This window comes from Zingiber officinale, chromosome 1A (assembly GCF_018446385.1).
Source record: "Zingiber officinale cultivar Zhangliang chromosome 1A, Zo_v1.1, whole genome shotgun sequence".
NCBI classification, from domain to species: domain Eukaryota; kingdom Viridiplantae; phylum Streptophyta; class Magnoliopsida; order Zingiberales; family Zingiberaceae; genus Zingiber; species Zingiber officinale.
In genome coordinates, this window is record NC_055987.1 from 22,543,546 (window position 1) to 22,564,815 (window position 21,270).

At 40.2% G+C, this 21,270-nt stretch overlaps 1 protein-coding gene across 1 annotated transcript; it reads right to left on the minus strand.

The window, feature by feature from the left end:
• Positions 1–1,467: 1,467 nt before the first annotated feature.
• LOC122020720 (DDT domain-containing protein DDR4-like) lies at positions 1,468–6,294 on the minus strand. The gene is made up of 11 exons (XM_042578733.1): positions 5,869–6,294; positions 5,644–5,754; positions 4,391–4,477; positions 4,250–4,287; positions 4,058–4,139; positions 3,705–3,811; positions 3,454–3,601; positions 3,288–3,380; positions 3,047–3,170; positions 2,336–2,381; positions 1,468–2,069 (listed from the first exon to the last, which is right to left on the minus strand). Exons 1-11 carry the CDS (start codon positions 6,019–6,021, stop codon positions 1,700–1,702), a joined length of 1,359 nt encoding a protein of 452 aa, XP_042434667.1. The 5' UTR covers positions 6,022–6,294; the 3' UTR covers positions 1,468–1,699.
• Between the last annotated feature and the right edge of the window lie 14,976 nt (positions 6,295–21,270).

A 21,270-nucleotide genomic window follows, 5' to 3' on the forward strand; every position in this document is an offset into this window, starting at 1 on the left:
ATCATTCAACTAAATTTTAACACGGGTTAATTTAGTATGAAAAAATGTTTTTTTTTTTTAACTCTGAAGTCATACTGGCCTCAAAACCTTATGGGCCAAGGTCCTAGAAAAAGGTTCCTTTTGATTAAAAAACGTCTCAATTTTGCAAAATACTTTATAGAAAACCTTTTCTAACTTTTTCTTATGAAAATATCCATACCCCTTCGCTGGACTCTACAAGGTATTATTAGTTAAGTCTCGTCAACCATCAAGCTTTAATGGAGTAGTGTCCATTGGAAACCGCCAAAAGTCTAAACCAGTCTTGTTATTAGTTTCACTCATGTTTTTTTTTAGTTGATTAAAGAGTAATAGATTTATTATAATAGGGTAGAGATCAATTCTTGACAAGTGCATGTCCTCATGGAAAAACTCCTCTCACCTTTACCACTTGACGGTCAATTATAAACTAATCCATAATTTACCTCTCTTCATATAATCAACAAGATATGAACTATAAATGAGAAACACATCAGGTGAGTACAATAACCTTTGTTTGTTGTGACTCTGGCTGTTTTTACTTTTGTTTGAGTTTTGACACTTCAAAGTGCAGAATCATATTTTGTCAAATGATATTATATATATGCCTGAAAATCAGAAGATTTATGGTAAAACATGATTGTGTATCAGAGAGAGCGTGAATATAACAAATGATGTTCCATTATATTTCTCTGAAAATTAGAACGTTTGAACACCATATAACTATGTTTTTCAAAATATAATTAGTAGATCTGAGTGCCTAATTAATCAGAAAACAATTTGCCACGGTTGGTCAGAATTATGCAATAAGAAAAATATATAGCTAACAGTGGGAAATTGAAGACGACTAAGCTTTGATATTAACATTAGATTAGGTCTTGAAATGATGAAATTTAGAACAATTTTGTCCTCACAAGAACTATGTTGAACTTGTTGAGACATGGGTGTGTGTGGAAAACTCCAAGCGAGTGCAGGAGTTTTCCAAATCAACCTACTTAATTTGTCTCAAGTGTACAATTATGCTATCCTCTTTAATTGCCTCTCAGTTACATGTGCATGTTAAGGGCTTCTTCCTGAAGTCTTGGTGTTTATCATTTTTTCAGATTCAAATAAGCAACCCAAAGAACCCGTTGCCAAGAAGAATAATTAAATTAGAAGCCAGGTCGTTCGTCTAGAAAATTTTGTAGTCAGAATAGTTAGGATATTGCATTGGTTTATCATATTCTGTGTGGTTGCGTTTGAAGGATTGGTTCAATGTGGGATGCAATCTTCTTTGCTGACTGCTATTGTGTTCATAATCCACATGTCTCGTGATATTTCCACATTCCTCAGTCTTTTTGGAGTTATTGCCCATCATATATAAACCAACTATGTATAATCTTTTGGTATCCAAATAATCAGTGACATGTCACCGATTCAAAGAAATCACTTGCAGGAAAACTGGCAAATAGCAACACTAAAGAAGCAACACAGTTCACTAGATCTTTGTTAGGTTTTATATACAACTAAACTAAATTCTAACTTGCAGTCGCAAAGAAGAGTATATGGTGGCCAAAACTAAACTCTTTAAAGCTAGCTGATGGAAACATTCAGCCGTTACCAAAATGAGTTACTAGTTCATAAGTTCCACCTATGATTAATCACTATAACATGAAGCCTACATGAAAGTCGGCACATGCTTTGCTCAGCTAAAATCCGCCACGTCATCATCAGAATCAGGAACAACAGCAGAACTGTAATCGGGATTAGCTGTAGGTCTTTGTCTCAATCTTTTCCTCATTTTTGCATGAGCCTTCTCTGCACTTTGATTGAGATTACCACGAGAACCTAATTTTCCACTGTCAAATTTTTCTCTATCACCTATTTGTATCTGGATTGGAAGACTGCTTTCTTGCTCAGCATTGCCATTATCTAAATTGCTATTGACAAACTCAGCATCCATGGCGTCGTAATCAGTTTCGTCAGTTCTCTTATCATCTCCTTGGTTCTCGATACAGGAAACAATCGCATCTTGCTTGCCACCACCACGCTCCCTTTGGATGGTGGGCAATTTCCTGTCCACAATTAATGCACGTAGAGCAAGTCAGTGGGAAATATAATGCTAGATTTGGATTAATAGCACAGTCCGAAGGCATGAATATGCATAATTTGGTGAAGGAAATTGACATTCTAGAAGGAAAAAAAAATCACTTAATTGAAGGGAGAAATTGTGGCCTTCTTAGAAATAAAGTTTTATATATATTCCTACCACGTACAGTAGCATGCATATGCTTAAAATTTCACATGAAAACCTCAGTAACAAGAAAGCCATTTGACTTACTTTGACATTTGGACAATAGCCTCAGATATTGACCGATCAAAATCATCTGTAAAAGAAGCTCAAGTTAGAGCCAAACACAAAAGAGGATGACAAAAGAATTCTTGAAGTAATATTAGTTTTAGCCATATCCTCCCAAAGACATAATGCTTTCTGGGAACCACATAATAGCATCAGTAATATTACTAGCTAGCACTCGGAATATGCACCCCATACATACTTCTGAAAAAACAATTAAACATTTTTAAACTTCTGAATCTAAGTTGGACCTGAACTTAATGTAGATACGATTTTCAACCTACACAAGTTAAGAGAATGGAGAAGGCTCAAAGATGGTTAAGTAACCTTCTACTATAGTACAGCAGGATGGATAAACATTAGAAAGAAAATAACATAAAAGAAATTTCTGATCAATAAAACACAGCAAAAATAATAAAAAAATGTTTTACTGATTATTAGTATAGAAGTAGTGGAGGTTGAGGTTTCGCTTTTGCTGTTCAACTCTATGATAAATGATCTCAAATCAAATCATGATGTTATACAAGTATCATTATCAACCCCGTTAACAATATAACAAATTTAATTATGCAATAATCCCTTGAAACATATCAGAAAATTAAAAGCAAGATAAAATAGGAAACAGACTGCTAGTAAAGATGTATAAAAAGAACTAATTTAAATTCTTGCAAAGCACAACCAGGACCAGTACAATACCGTAAGTGTAGTTAACTGGCTTTCGCTGCCTGCAGATACGATTAATCCCAATTCTAGGAATAGCTTGAAAATTATCTAAAGATGCAGCATGTCTTTGCTTCCTTTTGATTATCCTCTCTTTTTTCTGTGGCCACGATCAAATGTTTGCAAAAAAAAAAACACTAATTAAAGGGCATGAATATGAAAAGGGCATAGGCAAGATTTAGACATTAATAACAAAGAAACAATAAAAGGGTCTAACCTTCTGAATCTCCTCGAGTACAGGAAGGACGTCTTCCCTTAATTTCTTGGCAACAAAAGCTTCTGTTTTAGACATGCTAGAAGATAGTTTCTCCTGCACATGAAGGCATCACTTGTAGATTCCTTAAATTCTCCAACTAAAAGACTAGTATAGAGATTAGCCTTACTGATGTTTCACGAAATTCTTTAAGATTAGTTGCTATAGTTTCCCATTCAGATAGCATAGAACTGCATTTCCCTGTCAACTTGGCTTTTGAGTCAAATTGAACTACTTCTTTGTATAACCTATGACCAATCTTAGGATCCCCATCATACCTTCAAATTAGAAAATAAAAAACAGCTGTTATAACTGAATTACAAAAGATTAAAAGCTGCTATACAAAGTCAATGACCACCAAAATTGTTCAGAGATTTGTACCAATAAGTGATTCCATTCTCATCACTGCTAATTTTCTCTTTCCGGAAAGTAGTGAGTTGCTCTCCTGCTTTCAACGCATCAGTTATGTGCCTAATTACATCATCTTGCTGCACATTAAAAACTCTAATAATGTTTTAAATAATTAAGAATGGGAAATGAACATAATCAATGTTATGATAAGAAATTAAAAGACGTTGTAGATAAGATAATAATTTTTATATAGTTAGGGGATGCAATACAAGTTTTTTCTTATGAAACAAGCCTGGCAAAGTACTATATTGGGCATAACATTAAGGGAATGCATAACGTGGGAAAACAAAAATGTCCTCTATATGATCAGTATTCAAATATACCTCAGCCCGAACTTCACACAGTGCTCTCAGTATCACCAAGCGGGTTGATGGATCAAGTTCTTTGTATTTCTTTATCTCCTCCCTAGACAAACAAAGATGGTATCATTCAATTGTCTTCAACAGCTAGCCTCACTGCATCAATGAAGGATGATCGCAAAGAAAAAAAGAGAGAGATTGGATGATCAAACACACCCATGATTGTGCTTAAGTGGATTTTCTCCTTCAGAAACCTAAAAAAGCAATATTACCAAGTGATATTTATTCTCTTAGAATGGTAGTTAGGTAATTGTACAATGAGAGAAAAAATAAAAATAAAAAATCACTTTCACCCACCCATGGCCACCAGGGATCAAGCTTCTTGCAAACTATTGTTATCCATGCGTCATTGTCTTTGAGATTTTTGCTTACAGGTGGTATCCCCTGCAATTTCAATCACAAGAATATAAGTCCAGCTTATGAGCATAATTAAATTGCAAGAAATTGATTCCATTAAGTATCATAAATCAAAACAAAGTAGAATCATAATGTCATATAATGCTCTATCATAACCAATGTCCTTAACTCCTTGTACAATCAAAACAAAGATCTTTTTTGTAGGTTAGAATATCTTATTATTCATATATTTAACCTATATTATAGGAGGGGCATACAGAGAGAACATGACAAGAGTATTCATGTCTAATGTCTGACAAACTTTTCTCCTATCCCTTTGGATGTGGTAGGGATATACACATTCTGCCAGTTGAGCTAAGGAACTGCTTACCAGTACAAAACAAGTTTAGAAGTACCACCTCTCTATTATCATTTTCTGGTACAGAATTAATTATGACCTCATTTAAAACATTAACAAGCCATGTCGTTCCTGACTATTGATCAGCCACATGGATTTTAATACATTTAAGTATATGAAGACTATTTCAAAAGTGATATTAAGAGCATCTCCAATGCAAGGTTTGTGAGAGGTTTCTAAAATCAAAAAAGATCAATAAAAAGCTTGAACTATTGTAGAGGTGAGGTTTGAAGCTTATAGTTTAAGAGTAATAGTGAAACTCTAACTTGCTCTTTTGTATCCAAATTGATATAATATGTATAGAGTCATGCAACTACATGGTTCCATTTAGAGCTTTTACAATGTTGGAGACTCCATTTAGAGCTTTAACGATTGGAGATGCCCTAAGCTCTATGTCACAAGTAATACTCAAATAAAAATTTCTTAATCATGTGCATTAATGTTAGCTGGGATAAGGAGAGGTCACTTGTTGATCTACCTTCACACGTTTGCTAATGCCCAAGTCAGTTGGGTCCTTGTAATAACCAAAATGCAAAGCTTAGACAATTGAGCCCAGAAAACAAATGGCAAAACTTACAGATTTTGCATAGAGCAATCACACCATTACCAGCCACAATTTGTCACCTGATTGGAATGAGTAGAATACATAGAATATAACCATCCATCCGATAAAAGGGTTTCGGGGGTGGATATTCCTTCCTAGTGAAGGCTTGATAAATTGTTCTTTGAAGGACTTCCACAACGAACAAATGTCGGGCGTAAAACACTTTTTAGATACGTAAAGAAGAATGCAAACCTTCAGGAGAGAGACGTGTATCCGACCCAGGTCAGTATTCACTGAGATCAAAGCGGTTTCAATCTCTTCCGCAGAAATGTTCAAGTCGCTCTGAATGACCGGCTCAAAAACCTTGAACCCACACCGATCAGTAAGCAACCCCAAAAACAAGGATAACATATCCAAGAAAAACATTTCACTACAAGTCAAGGGACAGAGCAACGAAAAAGGCGATAGAAACCACACATGCAAGAAGTTTAACACAGAGGCCAGCTCCCACCGCTGCCGAAGCCGGAGCCGCTCAAGCTGATGACGCTCCGAGTCAAATACGATCACCACGGCTTCCTCCGATGAGGTGCTCCCAGTCGAACCGGCCCGTCTTCTTCGCTTCGCGGCCATTGCAATAGGAAAACGAAGGAATGCCAAAGGCGAAGTAAAAAAGAGAGGAGGAATGCGTGATGCCCGGCTTCTGGTCTACTGAGGGGCTCGATGCGGCTTCGAGAGAGATTGATAGAGAGATCTTTGAGTAGATGGATGGAGAGGGAGAGGGAAATAGCAACAAATCTCCCGCCCGAGACCGCTCGGATTTCCCTCTCTTTTTTGTTAATTTGGGGGACGCGGTGACTCAGATCTCCGGAATTCGAAAGGCCTCTACTGATTGCAAAAATGTGCCCTTTTTTTCCCTATTTTCTTTATCCTTTTAAAAAAAATGGTGCAAAAAAAAAGGCGTCTTGTTTAAAAACTATGAAGTCGCTTATTTTCTTGATTTTTACTGGAAACGGGACTGAACTTTAACTTAATCGGGCCAGACAATCCCTCGCAGGCCCGACTCATCCAACGCCTCGGCCCGCTTCTACGTTTTCAAGATACAACATAATAATAATAATAATAATAATAATAATAATAATAATTTATTATTATTATTATTATTGATCATGCACCCAAATTTTTAAAATAACTTGATGAATAAATAAGCACATCGACCACACTCTCAAAATAGACAACTCAGTGAACTGATAAACACATCGACCACACTCTCAGATCCTGAAGATGAAAAAAAAATAAGTACACAAGATTAGAAGGACACCAGAGATTCCCTTGATGTTCTCATTTCGATGCTTAAGTCAAAAGCAATGGTAAAAATGAGAATTAAAGTAGAGGGGAATCTAGAGATGTTATTTTCACTTATGTCCTTTATATTTGGGATATCCTTTTATACCTTTTTAAATGGTCTTCCATCTTTAAATATTTAATGAAATTGCATTAATTGCAATTAGAAATTATCTTTGTTTTAATTTTTTGACATTAAGTGAGACCGTATTAAATATAGGCAAAATATTTTGTTAGGACCAATGTGAGCGAGAGGGGAGTGAGTAGCTCCACTCGTTTCTTAATGATGATTTGCAGTGGATAATCAAAGCAAAGATTTCACAATGCTAACGCTCTTAATTTTATTTGATATCCACTTCCTTGAGATGACTAATCCAAAGGTCTGCTTTCCTCACTATCTCATCCATTATGAAATTACTCCTTTTCGGAAACAATCCAAAGGCGGAGAAACTTCATACACTTGTTCTCACAAGAACACACAAATACAACAACAAATGAAAGCAAATACAATAAATACACAACATTACTTGAATCTTTCTTTTTGCACTTTCTTATTGCTTATAATTGTCTCTTATAAACTCAAAAATGTAGAAGCACTTCGCCTTGAATCTTCCAAGAACCGGCAGAGAGTGTAGAGAGAATATCCACGGTTTGAATCTTCACAAACACCTTTATACCTCGCGATCTAGGATTCTCAATTGATTGACCTTATCGCCAATCGATTGCCACGGCAGATCTGAGCGCATCCAGCTGTCCAAACCTCGCAATGGCACTTTTTCCTTTCTCCCACTCGATCACTTTATCGGTTACACACTTCTAGATCGATCACCCAATCGATTCAAATCGCCTCTATGCTCTCACAAGGAAGTTACTGTGCTTCGCAAAAAACTCTTCTTGATCGATCAACCAATTGATTAAGAAGTTCCTATTTGTTGTGATTTTCTCCTCCCAATCGATCACCTAATCGATTAAGAACCCTTCTGTTTACTCGGAACAATATTGGGTTCTCGCTGAATTTATTACTCGATCGATTCACCGCCCCTCTTCGTGATGGGACTTCTCTCCTCATGCTAAGTGTATAGTCCTCAATGATCCACTTAAACTTCTCTTCTCGTGCTAATTTTTTGGTCCTCTATGACTCACTTAGACTTTCAAACACCAAGTGTCCAGTCAACCTTTGACCTATCTAGATTTTTCAATGTCTGGCTTCACTCACCAGAACATTTCCCACTTGACTTTACTTATCAAGACTTCCCAACTGCTTGGCTTCACTCACCAGGACTTTCCAACTGTCTGGCTCCACTCACCAAGACTTTTCAACTGCTTGGTTTCACCCACCGAGACTTTCCATCTGCCTAACTACTCGACTTCACTACCAAGACTTCTCTCACTACTCGACTTCACTCACCAAGATTTTTCACACCAAATGTCCGGTCAACATTAACTCACTTAGTTTTTCTTCTTCTACCAACCATCCCGTTCGTCTTGCCCTTACCAACGTGTGATCTTACTTGACCCACTTAAACTTTCATTTACCTAACCTCCGATTAGGATTATATCAGTCAAGTCAAGTACTGGTCCTCCTTGATCTACTTGATCTTTCTCACATATTGTTAAACAAAATATTGTCCAAATATATTGTCTAAACATGTTGTCCACAACTTATTGTCCAAACATGTTGTCCACAACATATTGTCCAAACATCAAAATTTAAACTCAACCCCACTCAAGTTTAGCTAAACAGGTCAAACTTGACTCAGGGATGATTACACCAACAATCTCCCAACATATTTTCCTTTATAATTGCTTCTGTTATCTTCTCATCTTTCCTTGCTTCAATGTTTTATACATTAATAATGGTGATTATCATTAATGAGTAATAACTATTAATGTTTAGTCCTGATGGGACCCTCTATATATAAGATAGGACTACTCTAGAGGTTTTGTCCCAGCCGGTAGGGTTGTTCTCACCCTGGCCAGGGAGTCCAGTCGACATAAAGTCCACTCAGATAGGGAGTCATGCCTAGAGGTGTGGAACTGAGTCCCGTAGATCTGACCGACACTCAAGCTGACTGAGTTATGATGGGAACTTGCCTATAGATGTTGGACTATCCCCGTTGAAAGTGGTTCGTTGGTCACGTTTAGCTTATTGGTTCAAGCTCGAGTCTTGATGTTTGTTCGATGTTTGACAATACATGAAGATTGCAGTTTGGTGTGATGAAGAGACAAGTAGGTCAAGGTTGACCATACTTTGGACCTGGAAAGTCGAGTGAAGCCAAGCGGATGGGAAAGTCCTGGAGTGGAGGTAAGCGAAAGTGAAGGAGTGAAGCTGAAAAGATGGGAAAGTCTGGTGGTGAGTGAACCGAAGCATGGAAGACCTGGTGAAGGTTAAGCCGGTGACCTAGTAGGAAGCTGGGGAGTGAAGTCAAAGAAGTCGAAGGATGAGTGAAGCTGGCGTAGGAAAATCCTAATGAGTGAAACTAGGTGAAAGTCCCTGGCAGTGAAGCCAAAGAGGCAGAAATCCAGATGGATCAAGTTCGAGACACCGTGTTGGGAACCAGGTGTCTGACGGATTGACCGGATACAGGGAAATCCTGTGGATCTGATCGGACACGGGAGGAGATAAGTCCGGTCAGGATGACCAAACACACGAGGAAAGACCAAGTGGGTTAAAGGGATTGACTCTGGTGAGGGAGTTCTAGGGTCAAGGTGACCGGATGCTAGGCATGATATACCAACAGGCCATGGTTGACCGGATGTTGGTTTAGGAACGACTGGATCGTTTTCGGATTAATGCCCAGATGACAGAGTTGCTCGGTGATTTCAATCGGGAGTGGAGGCGCAACAATGATCAATCAATCAACCGATCGACGGGTCAGTTCATGGTGCATTGGATACGGAACCTCGATTTCGGATCCGACTGAGGCACTGCTTGATCGAATCGTTCGACTCCTCCCAATCGATATCCGATCAATAATTGACAGTTTAGCTCTTTCTCCGCTAAGCGCTTGTCACAATGATCAGCCGCCTAGTCCACTTTCCGCAGCTTCAAGTTCTCGAGGAAGGTTCTTGGAAGGTTAGGCATTTCCAAGTCAAGAGACTGATAAGAAGAAGCTAGGGTTATTTGCTTTGTAAGCTTATTTATTTTTGTATTGTATCAGGGTTTTCCTTCCTCTCTTGGTGGTCGAAAAGGCGTATATAGTGGAGGTGCGAGTGTGTGGATCCTTGAATTAGTCACCTCCTTGAGGTGGATACTAAAATCCTTAGTGTTAGCGTTGAGTGTTGTTTTTTGTATATTTTTCATTTCATCACAAGAAACAAGCAACGCAGCCTGCATACGCAATATTCACCCCCCCCCTCTAGCTACATTTCGGTCCCAACAAGTGGTATCAGAGCAAGGTTGCTCTTCACCGGAGTCATCGTCGGAAGGGGCAAAAGCTAGACGGTGAAGCAGTTGGTGCAATTCTACAAGTCCAAGACTTAATCAAAAGGCTCAACTTCAAAATGGAATTCCAAGATGGACTTGGATTCGACACAAGGGTGCCTCCACCATATGTATCTACAAGCTTCGATTCTTGGAAATCAAGGATCGAGAATTTGCTTATGATGGAGATAGAGCAATGGTTTGCTCTAATGGAAGGCTTCGAAGCTCCAAAGAATTCAAAAGGCAAGATCTTAAAGAAGAGCAAATGGAGCCAATAACAAATTCAAATAAGCGAGGCAAATGACAAAGTGACCAAGCTATTGGTCAATTTATTGCCAAGCAATATTTTGGCTCAAGTCGGAGAATTCAAAGATGTCAAGGAGCTTTGGAGAAAATTAGCAACGATTCATGAGATCCCCTCCACTGTACCAATTCAAGAAGAACCCAAAGAGGGCGACTCAGTGGGTCAAGATCGAGAGGAAGTGGACTCCGAAGTTGAGAGATGCTCAACTTCCGAAGAAGAAGTCCAAGAAGCCTCATCTTCAAAGGAATGCAATGAAAAGAGCAAAGAGGGAGCATACTCTTTGTTCCATGTACAAGATGAAGATGATGAAGCATCCACCTCTAGGATTGAGGGGAAGTGATTTTCGTTAACACCGGATCAAGAAGAAGGAGAAGTTTCTACATCAGAGTCAAATGGAGTAGAAGACAATGCATCCTCCACAAGTCAAGTCAAATCTATTGGAGGAGCATCATTGTCGGATCAAGAGGAAGCTTCTACCTCCGGATCAAAAGGAGAAGAGGTCATCCCTACACATGAAGGTATAAATGTTTCAATTAAGAATAAAAATCATATTATATGTTTTGAGTGTAGGGAACATGGGTATTATAAGAGCAAGTGCCCTAAATTGGCCAAGAAAAAGGGTCAAGTGGCACCAAAGGGCAAGGAGAAGCCCATAGAGACCGCTCCTACAACAAAGAAGAGTGAGGAGCACATTGTGTGCTTCTCTTGCAATCAAAAGGGACATTATAGAAGTCAATGTCTCAAGAGGAAGAAAGCGGTCAAGGCTCAAGGAGGAAGCATGAGTAAAGGGGGAGCCTCCAAGGTAAAACGAAAGGTATCATTTATTGAACCTACTCCTTTAAATAATGGTAAAAAGCATGCTAATTCCAATTTTTATCATTTTAATGCTATTTACCATAAAAATAGGGAGCATGATAGCATTAAAGAAAAATATATGGCTCTCCATGCTAAGACTACCACACCTAGGGTTAGGAAGGTAGGTAAAAGTTTAGGCAATAACACTAAGGACCATAGTTATAATTCTAGAAATAAAAATGCTCAAGGATTTAAGGAAAAAATCAAAATCTAAGGATTTAATGAGAGAAAATCAAGTCTTGAGGTCAAGACTTGATAAATTAGAAAAGACCCTAAAAAGAATGGAAAATATCCTAAAGGGCAAAATGAGCAAAATCTAAGTTTAGCACAACAAGGGCCATCCAAGGGTCATAGAGGTTTGGGATACAAACCTAAAACCAAAAAGGATGTGCCTTCTTACCATATGGTTCCATATAATTATGGAACCAACCCTAGTTCGAATGATCAAGATAAAAATACAAGGGAAGTCATCCCTAGAAGTATTTTTGCAATAACAAATATGACTAAGACTTCTAAGAAGTCTACGAAAGTCACTAAGAAGGTCACAAGGGAAGCAATCCCTAGGGTTGACCTAGAAAATGTGACCAAGGCCTCTAAGAAGCCTACCAAGGTCACTAGGAAGGTATCTAGGGAAGCTATTCCTAGTGAATACCTAAAGCATCCAAGGAGCACCAATAGGTTTTTGGTTCCTAAGAGCATTTTTCTCTACCCCTTAGATGGGTTAGAGAGTGTCAACTCTAATTGAAAGGGTAGTTAACCAAATCATGATGAAGTTGGCACTCTAAGAGCATTTTCAAGATTAGTGTTAATCTTTGAAAATGATAAGGATTGATGGTTTACTCTTGGTAAGGGTAAGATGTGCCATAGGTTGAGAAATTTTTACACCTAAAGAAATGTTAAGTTGATTTTTACTCTTAAAGAGTAAGAATGTGCCAATCAAATTTTGAGATATGAACTTATTTAAATTGGCACAAATCTGATAGAAATCAAAGAAATGTCAAATTGGGGTTTTGGCATTTTCTTAGGAAGATAATGATCAATCTAGGTTTAATTTAAAATTTAGCTATTAGTTAGGGATACGTAGATAGTTATTCTAGGTATTTTATTTATGCTAAATTTGCCATGCTTGTGTTTGCCATCATATGTCATGACATCATTGCTTTTACATTCATGTTTTTATGAAAAATACCATTTGTCATGTCATACATACATCATGTAGTTCTGATAAATTTCTTTTTGAAAATATTTATTTCGATGTATGTCATATCGCATCATGCATAATTTTTAAATTCTTTGAAATTAAGGACAAATGACACTTGTTAACAAGTAACATCCTTGGTGGATGTTCATAACCTCAAAATGCCTAGGTAGATATGCATGATCCCTAGATTAGGGCAAAACTAAAATTTTACATCTCACAAAGAACTATAAGGTGACTTGTATATGTTTTAGTACACATTGGATGCAAGTGAGATGTTAGGATGATGAACAAAACTCAAGATGTTGATTTAGTGTATTCCTTTGAGTTTTAGGTTCATCAAAACACATAGTTATGTGTTTTTCAATCATTGAGAAAGCTAATGTACAAGTCATGTGCATTGAGTCCAAAGAATATGGTTGGATATTAGTTTTGAAAAAGATTTTAAATATGCTTTGGAAAACCTTGATGAAGACTATCTTTTGATAGTGATCATTATTGAAAAGTTAGGCACAAACTAGAAGAAAACACTAAAGTTTTTACAAGTTTTCAAGTTTGTGTCAAACTTAGAAAATAGAAAGTATTTTTATAGATAACTATTTTTCCTTGATAATTATGCTATAGAATGACATAATTTTCATGATTTTTTTTTTGTAAATTTTGAATTAAGTTTGAAATAAATTTCAAATAAATTTGGTTCAATCGATCACCCGATCGATTGAGTGCCTCAATCGATTATCGATTGAGAGGAGTTCGTGACGGAAGCAGAAAGTTGGATCGATCACCGATCGATCCATGTCGAATCGATCTGGATCGATTTAGTAGTCAATGGATTGAAACCCAACTCAATCGATTGGGAATGCTGATTTTGGCAGTATTTTTGAACCATCTTTAGTCTAGGTAACCATTCCTAACCCCTCAAAATACATTTAGGGGAGTTTTCGTGATGAAAACAAGGACGGATTGGTTAAGGGAGACTAAGTAGAGGTTGAGGGTTTGGTTTCAATATTACATTTTGAACCTCAAAACTTCTAAATTTGGGTTTCTAAAGTTTTAGGATTCCAAGTCATTGTTGGTGCAACGGAGGTTACGGCATGTCTTTAGGGGAGTTACTTAAGGACATGAAATCTATTTTCATACACCTGGTGGTTAACCTTCTTAGCAATGCTCAAGGTTGGACATTTTTAATATAATGGAGTGGATATCTTCATTATTCAGTGGTGTATGCTCACGGATGAGCATTTGATGGCAATGGTACGAGAGGATCATTTGAATCATGAATATGGTATATGCTCAAGGATGGCCTTAAGAATAATGGTAGGGTAATTGTCCCGTTATATGTGTTGTGAATACAACGTGAAGTTGTAAACAACGCGGGTAACTCTTGAGGGAGAGTTTTTGATGTGTGCCAATAGGGGAGAATGTATGGTTGGTTAGGCATTCATTACCTAAAGGTAGTTTCTAAGGAGGATGAAGGAAATCATCACTCTTACATTGGCATGAAGGAGAGTTGAGGCTATGAGATTAGCTTAACTTAAAGTATTGTCAAACATCAAAAAGGGGAGATTGTTGGTGCAATATTCTAGTCAAGGTCAAGGTGACTGGTGATGAGTTGGTGATCGTTTCTGATGTTTGACATGTTTGACAATACATATGGAGATGTTGCAGTGCAATTGTTCATGTGGATAGTGAAGAAGAGAAGTCAGGTTGACCAAGGTTGACGGATACTTGATCTGGAGTGAGGAGTGAAGCTAGTCGCAGTGAAAAGAAAGGCGGAAGAGAGTCTATGTTGGTGCAATGTCAAGGTTGACTTGGTTGACTGAGCTTGGTTTAAGCTCGAGTCTTGATGTTTGTTCGATGTATTTGACATAGACAACATATACGGATGGTGCAGATTATGAAGAATGAAGAAGAGTCAAGTAGGTCAAGGTTGACGGATACTTGGAAAATCTTGGTGAGTGAAGTGAAAGACCTATGGGTGAAGCTGGAGCCTAGAGTGTAGGGAGAGGCTAGGTAGAAGGAAGTCTGGTGGCTAGGTGAAGGAACTGAAGCGAGGTAGGTAAAGTCCGGCGGTGAAAGACTAGTGGTACCTGGTGAAGCCGTGAGTCGGCAGTGAAGATATGAGAGTCGGCAAATGGAGCTAAGTGAAAGTCAGCAAATGGAAGCCTGGCGAGTAAGGAAGCATCTAGGTGAAAGTCGAGTATGATGTGCAGGAGAAATCCAGTCGCTTGAATGTCGACTACATCAGAGGATCAGATCAAGAAATTTCCTGTCTGATCCAGCAAGAATCCCTAGATGACTACATGCATTACTACATACAAATATACACCACCCTAGAATATATATATAAAATATACACCATAATTTAATATATTTCACCCGTTGGACAAAATGAAATAAACACAACACTAGTATATCATTACATCGGCTAGAACAAATAAATACAACCATGCAATTTAATATACCTACACGGTTGAGCGTACGACAACACATCGAAGACATAAAGACGATACGAACGTAAAACCAACAACTAATAATTAATAAATATCACTTCACCCATGAATTCACACTTGTTGAAAACAAAATACACAAAATTAATATACCACAAACGATAACAAAACCAAAACGAAAACTATCCTCGAGTGTGACGGGGCCTTGGCATCTCTCAAGCATCCATGACTCATCTCATTGCGGCGAAGAAAACCATTTTGTGGGGTGGTGAGTATTGGAACTCAGCGGGTAAGGAAAGAGTGAACATAACATAGTGGTAGATGTAGATACAACCTCATAAGAAGAATAGCCGATACTATAATAGAACCAAAATAAATGCTCATACTTGAAACCATATCCTAGGCTAGGTATAGTAGGTCGAAGCGATACTAATCATATCTACAGAGGTAATAAGCAAGGTATATACAAATTTCCAATGACTAAACATCTACAATGAGAATATATCTCAACCTAAGTAAGCATATCAACACAACAACAAAGATGCAATAAAGATATATATAGGCAAAGACAACCAAATATAAACTTGGCGTATGCACGGATGGTCACTCCCCGCCCACTCTCCGCACCATGACCCAGATGATCGAGAGGTCGGGTCGATGACTCCAACTACCACTCAGCCTACCGGCGGAGCGGGCAATAGTAGCTAACAACTAGCTTACATCTCGGGATCCTCTGGCAGGATCTCTCACTCTGCCACTCCACACGGTGGCCGAGTCTGACGACAGCGAGGCGACATGTCCAACTACCACTCTCTCGGCGTGGCGCGGGGATGGACATGCGTGCAATGAGATGAATAAATATGCAAATCATATTATATAATAATGTTATACTATAAGCAATCAGGTTCAATATAGTACATAAATAAACAACAGTCAAAGCATACAAACATGGTATCTAGTTGTGCACAGCTCACGATCATGAGCAACAAGAAATGATTTAAAATAAATCAAATTTCGGAAGTAAAATGGATGAGACAAATAAGAGTGGAGTCAAGATAAAAATAATTTCTTATCAACAATAGTTCATGCACCAAGGTCAAAGTACTAAAAGGAACAAAGCAAGAAATACCCGCCTTTATACGTAAATCGAGCTAAGCAATTCCCACATCGCAGTACTCGTCTCGAGCCAAAGTCCTGCATCACAAATTGTATTTAGCTAATTACATATGCCACAACTAGCTAAACCACATCCCAACTAATTAGGAAGTACCCTAATCGAAATGATTATTAATTAACCTTAATTAATAATCTACCTCAATTGATCCTAATTTCTTCCATAGCCAATCTAATACTTGATCAAACTCATATCATTAACAATGAAATCTGAAAACTCCAAAACCATTCCCACCACAATCTGTCCATAAACCATAACACATCATTATCCCACGCCTAAATCATCAATTCAAAGTCTGATCCAACATTCTAAGCACATAGAAGAACCATCAACTCTGGAATTCATCTCACAAATCAAACTGCCCAAAGTCCATTGATCTTTAAAACTCAAGCAAACCAATTAAGGATAAGAAAGCAGCAAACCCCAATAAAACCCGCGGGAAACACCAAGAACTTAATTCCGAAGCTCCATCCACGATGAGAAATCCAATTCCACACTGAATCTTATCCGTATGTTCTTAACCCTAGCAGAAAACTGAAAAAGGAAATCGTGAGAAAACCCAGGCTACCACGAAAAACCCCAAACGTAACTCCTTCAATCATCAACATCCAAGAGTACAAAAGCCTCGCAAATAAAACAACGCAAGATCAATGAAAATCGAAACCTATCTATACATCCCGAATCCCTTTCAAATAGAACGCAACCAATACAAGAAAAATGATGGAATTATCTAGAAGAAGCATCCCACGTCCCAAAAATCCAAAACAGAACCTTACCTCAAACATACCTCCAATGAATCTAGCAAGCTCCAAATCCGGTGAGGCTAGGGCTAGGATTTTCTTTCCTTTCGCTGAAGATCGATCAATGCGGGGCAAGGATCGAAAGAGAGGAATACCTAGCGGTGCTATCGGTGCAGGGTAGAGGGGTTAGGAGGCTCCGGTGAGCGACGACTTGAGCAACGTCGAGCGATCGGGTGCGGTGGTGTGCATCTCTGGTGCTCGCGTGAGGAGAGGCCAGCGGCTGTGGCGTTCGCGTGAGGAGGAGAGGAGAGGCCGGCGGTGGGTTGGGGAGAACGGTTTCGACAAAGGCACAGAGGGCGGCGGCGTTGCGTGAGAGCTTATGGGAAGAGAGATCGAGGAAGATGGGGAAGAGAAGGAAAGGTTTCGGCGGTGAAGAGGGGGGAGGTTAAGGTTTTATTTAAAACTTAGGTTTTGATTAATTCAACTATACATTAATCAAATTGATCAACTCCCACCTTTGGGTATTCGAAACAGACTTTTCCTCGGGCCCATGAATGCATCCCCTCTAAGTACGTCATACATGCTCCAATTAAATCTCAAAAAAATTTCTAAAAATCCCAAAAATATTCTGTTAAGGCTATTAGTCTATTAAACCTTATTATTTATTTACTATTTTGTCCAGTATTTTACAAGACATCTGGTGTTGGGAAGCCCAAGTAGGTCAAAGGGATTGACCGAATACTTGGCACGGGAAATCCAGGTGGATCAAGGTTGATCGAACACTTGGTGGAGATAAGTCCAGGATGGGGGACACTTGCTACGAGAAGAAGTCTAAGGGATCGGACACTTGGTGAGGGGAGTTCTAGCAGTCAAGGGTGGATATGATGTACAACAGTCGGTCATAGTTGACCGATGTTGGTTTAGGGGTTTTGACTTGATTTTGGATGAAATCATGGTGGATCGATCAATCGATCGATTACCATCAATCGATCAGATCGATCGAATATCTTTCTGTGACAAGCCCCTCGACATTAGTGGATCGATGGATCAGGAGTTGTGAACGCCGCGAGCGGATCATGACGTCGATCGATCGATCGACGAGCTCGATATCGATGATCGATTGGGAGGTTACTAATGCGATGTGGGTCGATCCGCTGCCGCAATCCCGATCCGCAAAGGCGCTCTGGATCCTGGCCGATCGACCAGATCAAAGCCCTCGATCGATTAAGCAACCAATCGGATCGGCGGATCCGAACTTTGGCACCGGACGAATCTTATGTACGACGACTGATTTTCTCGACATCGACGGGTCACGGTCTCCACTCTCACTCTACCTCCCTTGGAGAGGTTCTCTTGGAGCAAGGTGATCCAAGATCAAGGCTACAACAGGAAGTAGGGTTAGGGTTTGCGCTTATCTTGTAAGCTTTTGCTTGTATTTTATTTTCCTTTCCTTACTTCTTGTATTGAGAGTGTTGTAAGGCTTCTCTCGGTATTCTGGAGGAGGGTTTTCATAGTGGAGGGTGCGTGAGTGTGGATCCTTGGATTAGTCATCTCTTGTTGAGGTGGATATGGCGTAAACTTAAGCGTTAAGTGTTGTTTCTTTGTATCTTTCTCGCAACAAGCAAGCAAGCAATGCAAACCACGAGATCCACACCTATTATTCACCCCCTCTAGCTACATTTCAGTCCCAACAAGTGGTATCAGAGCAAGGTTTGCTCTTCAATCATCATCGTCGGCCAAAGGCTGGTGAATTCAAATTCATCAAGTCAAAATTCAAAAGCTCAACTTCAAGATGGAATTCCAAGATGGCCTTGGATTCGACACAAGGTACCTCCACCATATGTATCTACAAGTGATTCTTGGAAATCAAGGATCGAGAATTTTCTTATGATGGAGATAGAGCAATTGTTTGCTCTGAAGGCTTCCAAACTCCAACAAGTCAAGTATCACTTGCTATAGGTGGAGAAGAAGAAATGGATTGAGGAGCAAGTCAAGAGGTACTAGGCAAATGACAAGGTAACCAAATTATTGGTTAATTTATTGCCAACCACCATATTGTGAAAAATTAAAGAATTTCAAGATGCCAAGGAGCTATGGAGTAAATTGTCAAAGCTTTATGAAGACCCTCCTCAACGGAAAGCAACTACAAAGGCAAAGAAGGAAACTCTTTGTTTCACGTGCATGATGATTCAGAGGTTGAGAGACATTCAACATTTGAGGATGAAATCAAAGAGCCATCCACCTCAAGAATTGGGGGGAGTGTAGTTCGTTGACACCGGAATAAGGAAACCTCTACTTCTGAGTCAAATGAAGAGGAAGATGATGCCACCTCCACAAGTCAAGAGTCATGGGCGGAGGGTCAAGGACACGTGGAGGTCAACCCCAAGTTCGCTCGAACGGGATGCTGATGGCAACGGTTGGTCTAGCCGAGCAAGAAGCAAGAACGACCAAAGAAGGACCGGGTCGCCGGCCAACATCTCACAATCAAAGGGAACCGACGGGGATCCGTTAGCGAACGCAACATACGCGTTTAACCAAAGGGTCATCAGCGAGGCGGAGCGATGCCGATAGCTTGCACCATCGTTCTTGACAACTAAGCATCCGTTCTCCGGTCGACGACCTTTGCAGCAACGGCGGTTGGATTTGACTGTTGACACTTTATTGATGCCGATGCCCGACCTGGCAAGGCAAGGAGAAAGAGAGACAAAGGACAAAGGACAAAGGAAACATCGGGGCATCTCCAACGACAGAACTCACGATAAGTTAAAAGAAAGAAAAGAGTGGTGAGTGCAATAGTATGGATCAAGATGCCCAACCTCATGCGATCATGATTGCATGGGTCGGAGCCTTCTTCAAAAGGTCCCCTGCCTAGATGGTTCTATGCAGAGCCAAGGGTTCGGAGTCACGACTGTGTGCACGGAGTCGCCGTCCGCAGCTTTGCATTTCTTTGCCCGTGTTCGGCATTCAGATACGACGGACGCGAGAGGCGTGAGGCAGTCATTCTGTCAGTTGACGAGGAAATAAAGTCTGCGCGGAACTCACGCTAGGAACGCCTGGACATCCGGAGCCGAGACGCTCGGTGGATGTTTCTCTCCAGATGAAGAGCAGGCAGCACAGAGAACAGAGCATCAAGGCCAAGGTGGAAGCCAAACGGAACGGCGATCCGGTTGCGACGAGCGGCGACCCTCCCAGAGACAATGATCAAACCAGCAAGATTAAGGGGAGCCGCTACCGGGCGGATGAAGATGGACGGGACTTGATCAATAGCGAATTCCCAGCCTTCCAGTGAAAGGTGCACCAATAAAAGGCGCCGATATTCAGCAGCAAATGTTATTGGCATTATCGCCAAATTGGATCGGCCTTTCTCTATTATCGCCGTAGCGGTCTCTAGGACCCCGATCACGGCGATCACGGGAGTTATAGATCCAAGGCAATCCGACTTTAGACAGGACTCTCAGGGCGTATGACTGCCAGAGGCTTTATTAGCAGCAAATAAAATATATCATGGCCGGAAGAGAGTCGGCGATAGACAGGCACGCTTAGAAGGACAGGCACGGACGCACACGTCCACGCTAATTATCGAGCCAAGTCATCTATCTAAACCCCAGGGCTGATAAACGACTATAGCGACAAGCACATTCAGAAGACCGTTCGGCGTTATTAAATACGACCTTAAACCGCCAGTCCGTTGTTAGAATTCCGAAGTACATGAGCACATACACATCCGCGGAGAAAAGCTCGGCCCGGATCGACACCTTCCGCGAGCAAGGCTCGCGGCTAGAATCATCGGAGAAGATCCATCCGCTCTCAAATGAGACGAAGGCTAGCCCACGTGAGACGTTTAAAACCCTCGAGCCGGATGGCCTTATAAATCTCTTCCGAGCGAGGTCCCGCAAGACGTTTAGCAGAGTCGCGTCGAGCACGGCCCGACATCAGAAGAGACGCGGCGTGGAAGTGAGACGTCTTCTCCGTCCAGAAGAAGAGGCGATGATCCGGAAGGTGAAGGCTGCTTATAAATCCGATAGACCGCCGAGCCCGAGCTTATACGTCCGTCAAGGCCGCTCTATAAACCCTTCGCGGAAGACTGTCGAAGTCCGGTTAAAAATAGAGGCGCCTATCCGAAACCTCGAGAGCTCGAAGCAGGAGGCGAGCTCCGAAGTCCGAGGCGCAGACTGCTACGTCCCTCGTCTATAAACCTCTCGTCTGGTTATAAACCCTCCGAAGGAAGATCTGATCGCATTAGTTTATATCGGCCCTTAAAATTGAGAGTCCCGAGACCGTCGTCAACTCACGCATTATCATCACCCTACCAAAGACGATGAGGCGGCCGCTATTCAATACCCTCAATAGAAGTATAAGCCGGGGTGGCGTTAAATATCTTACGAAAAATCTC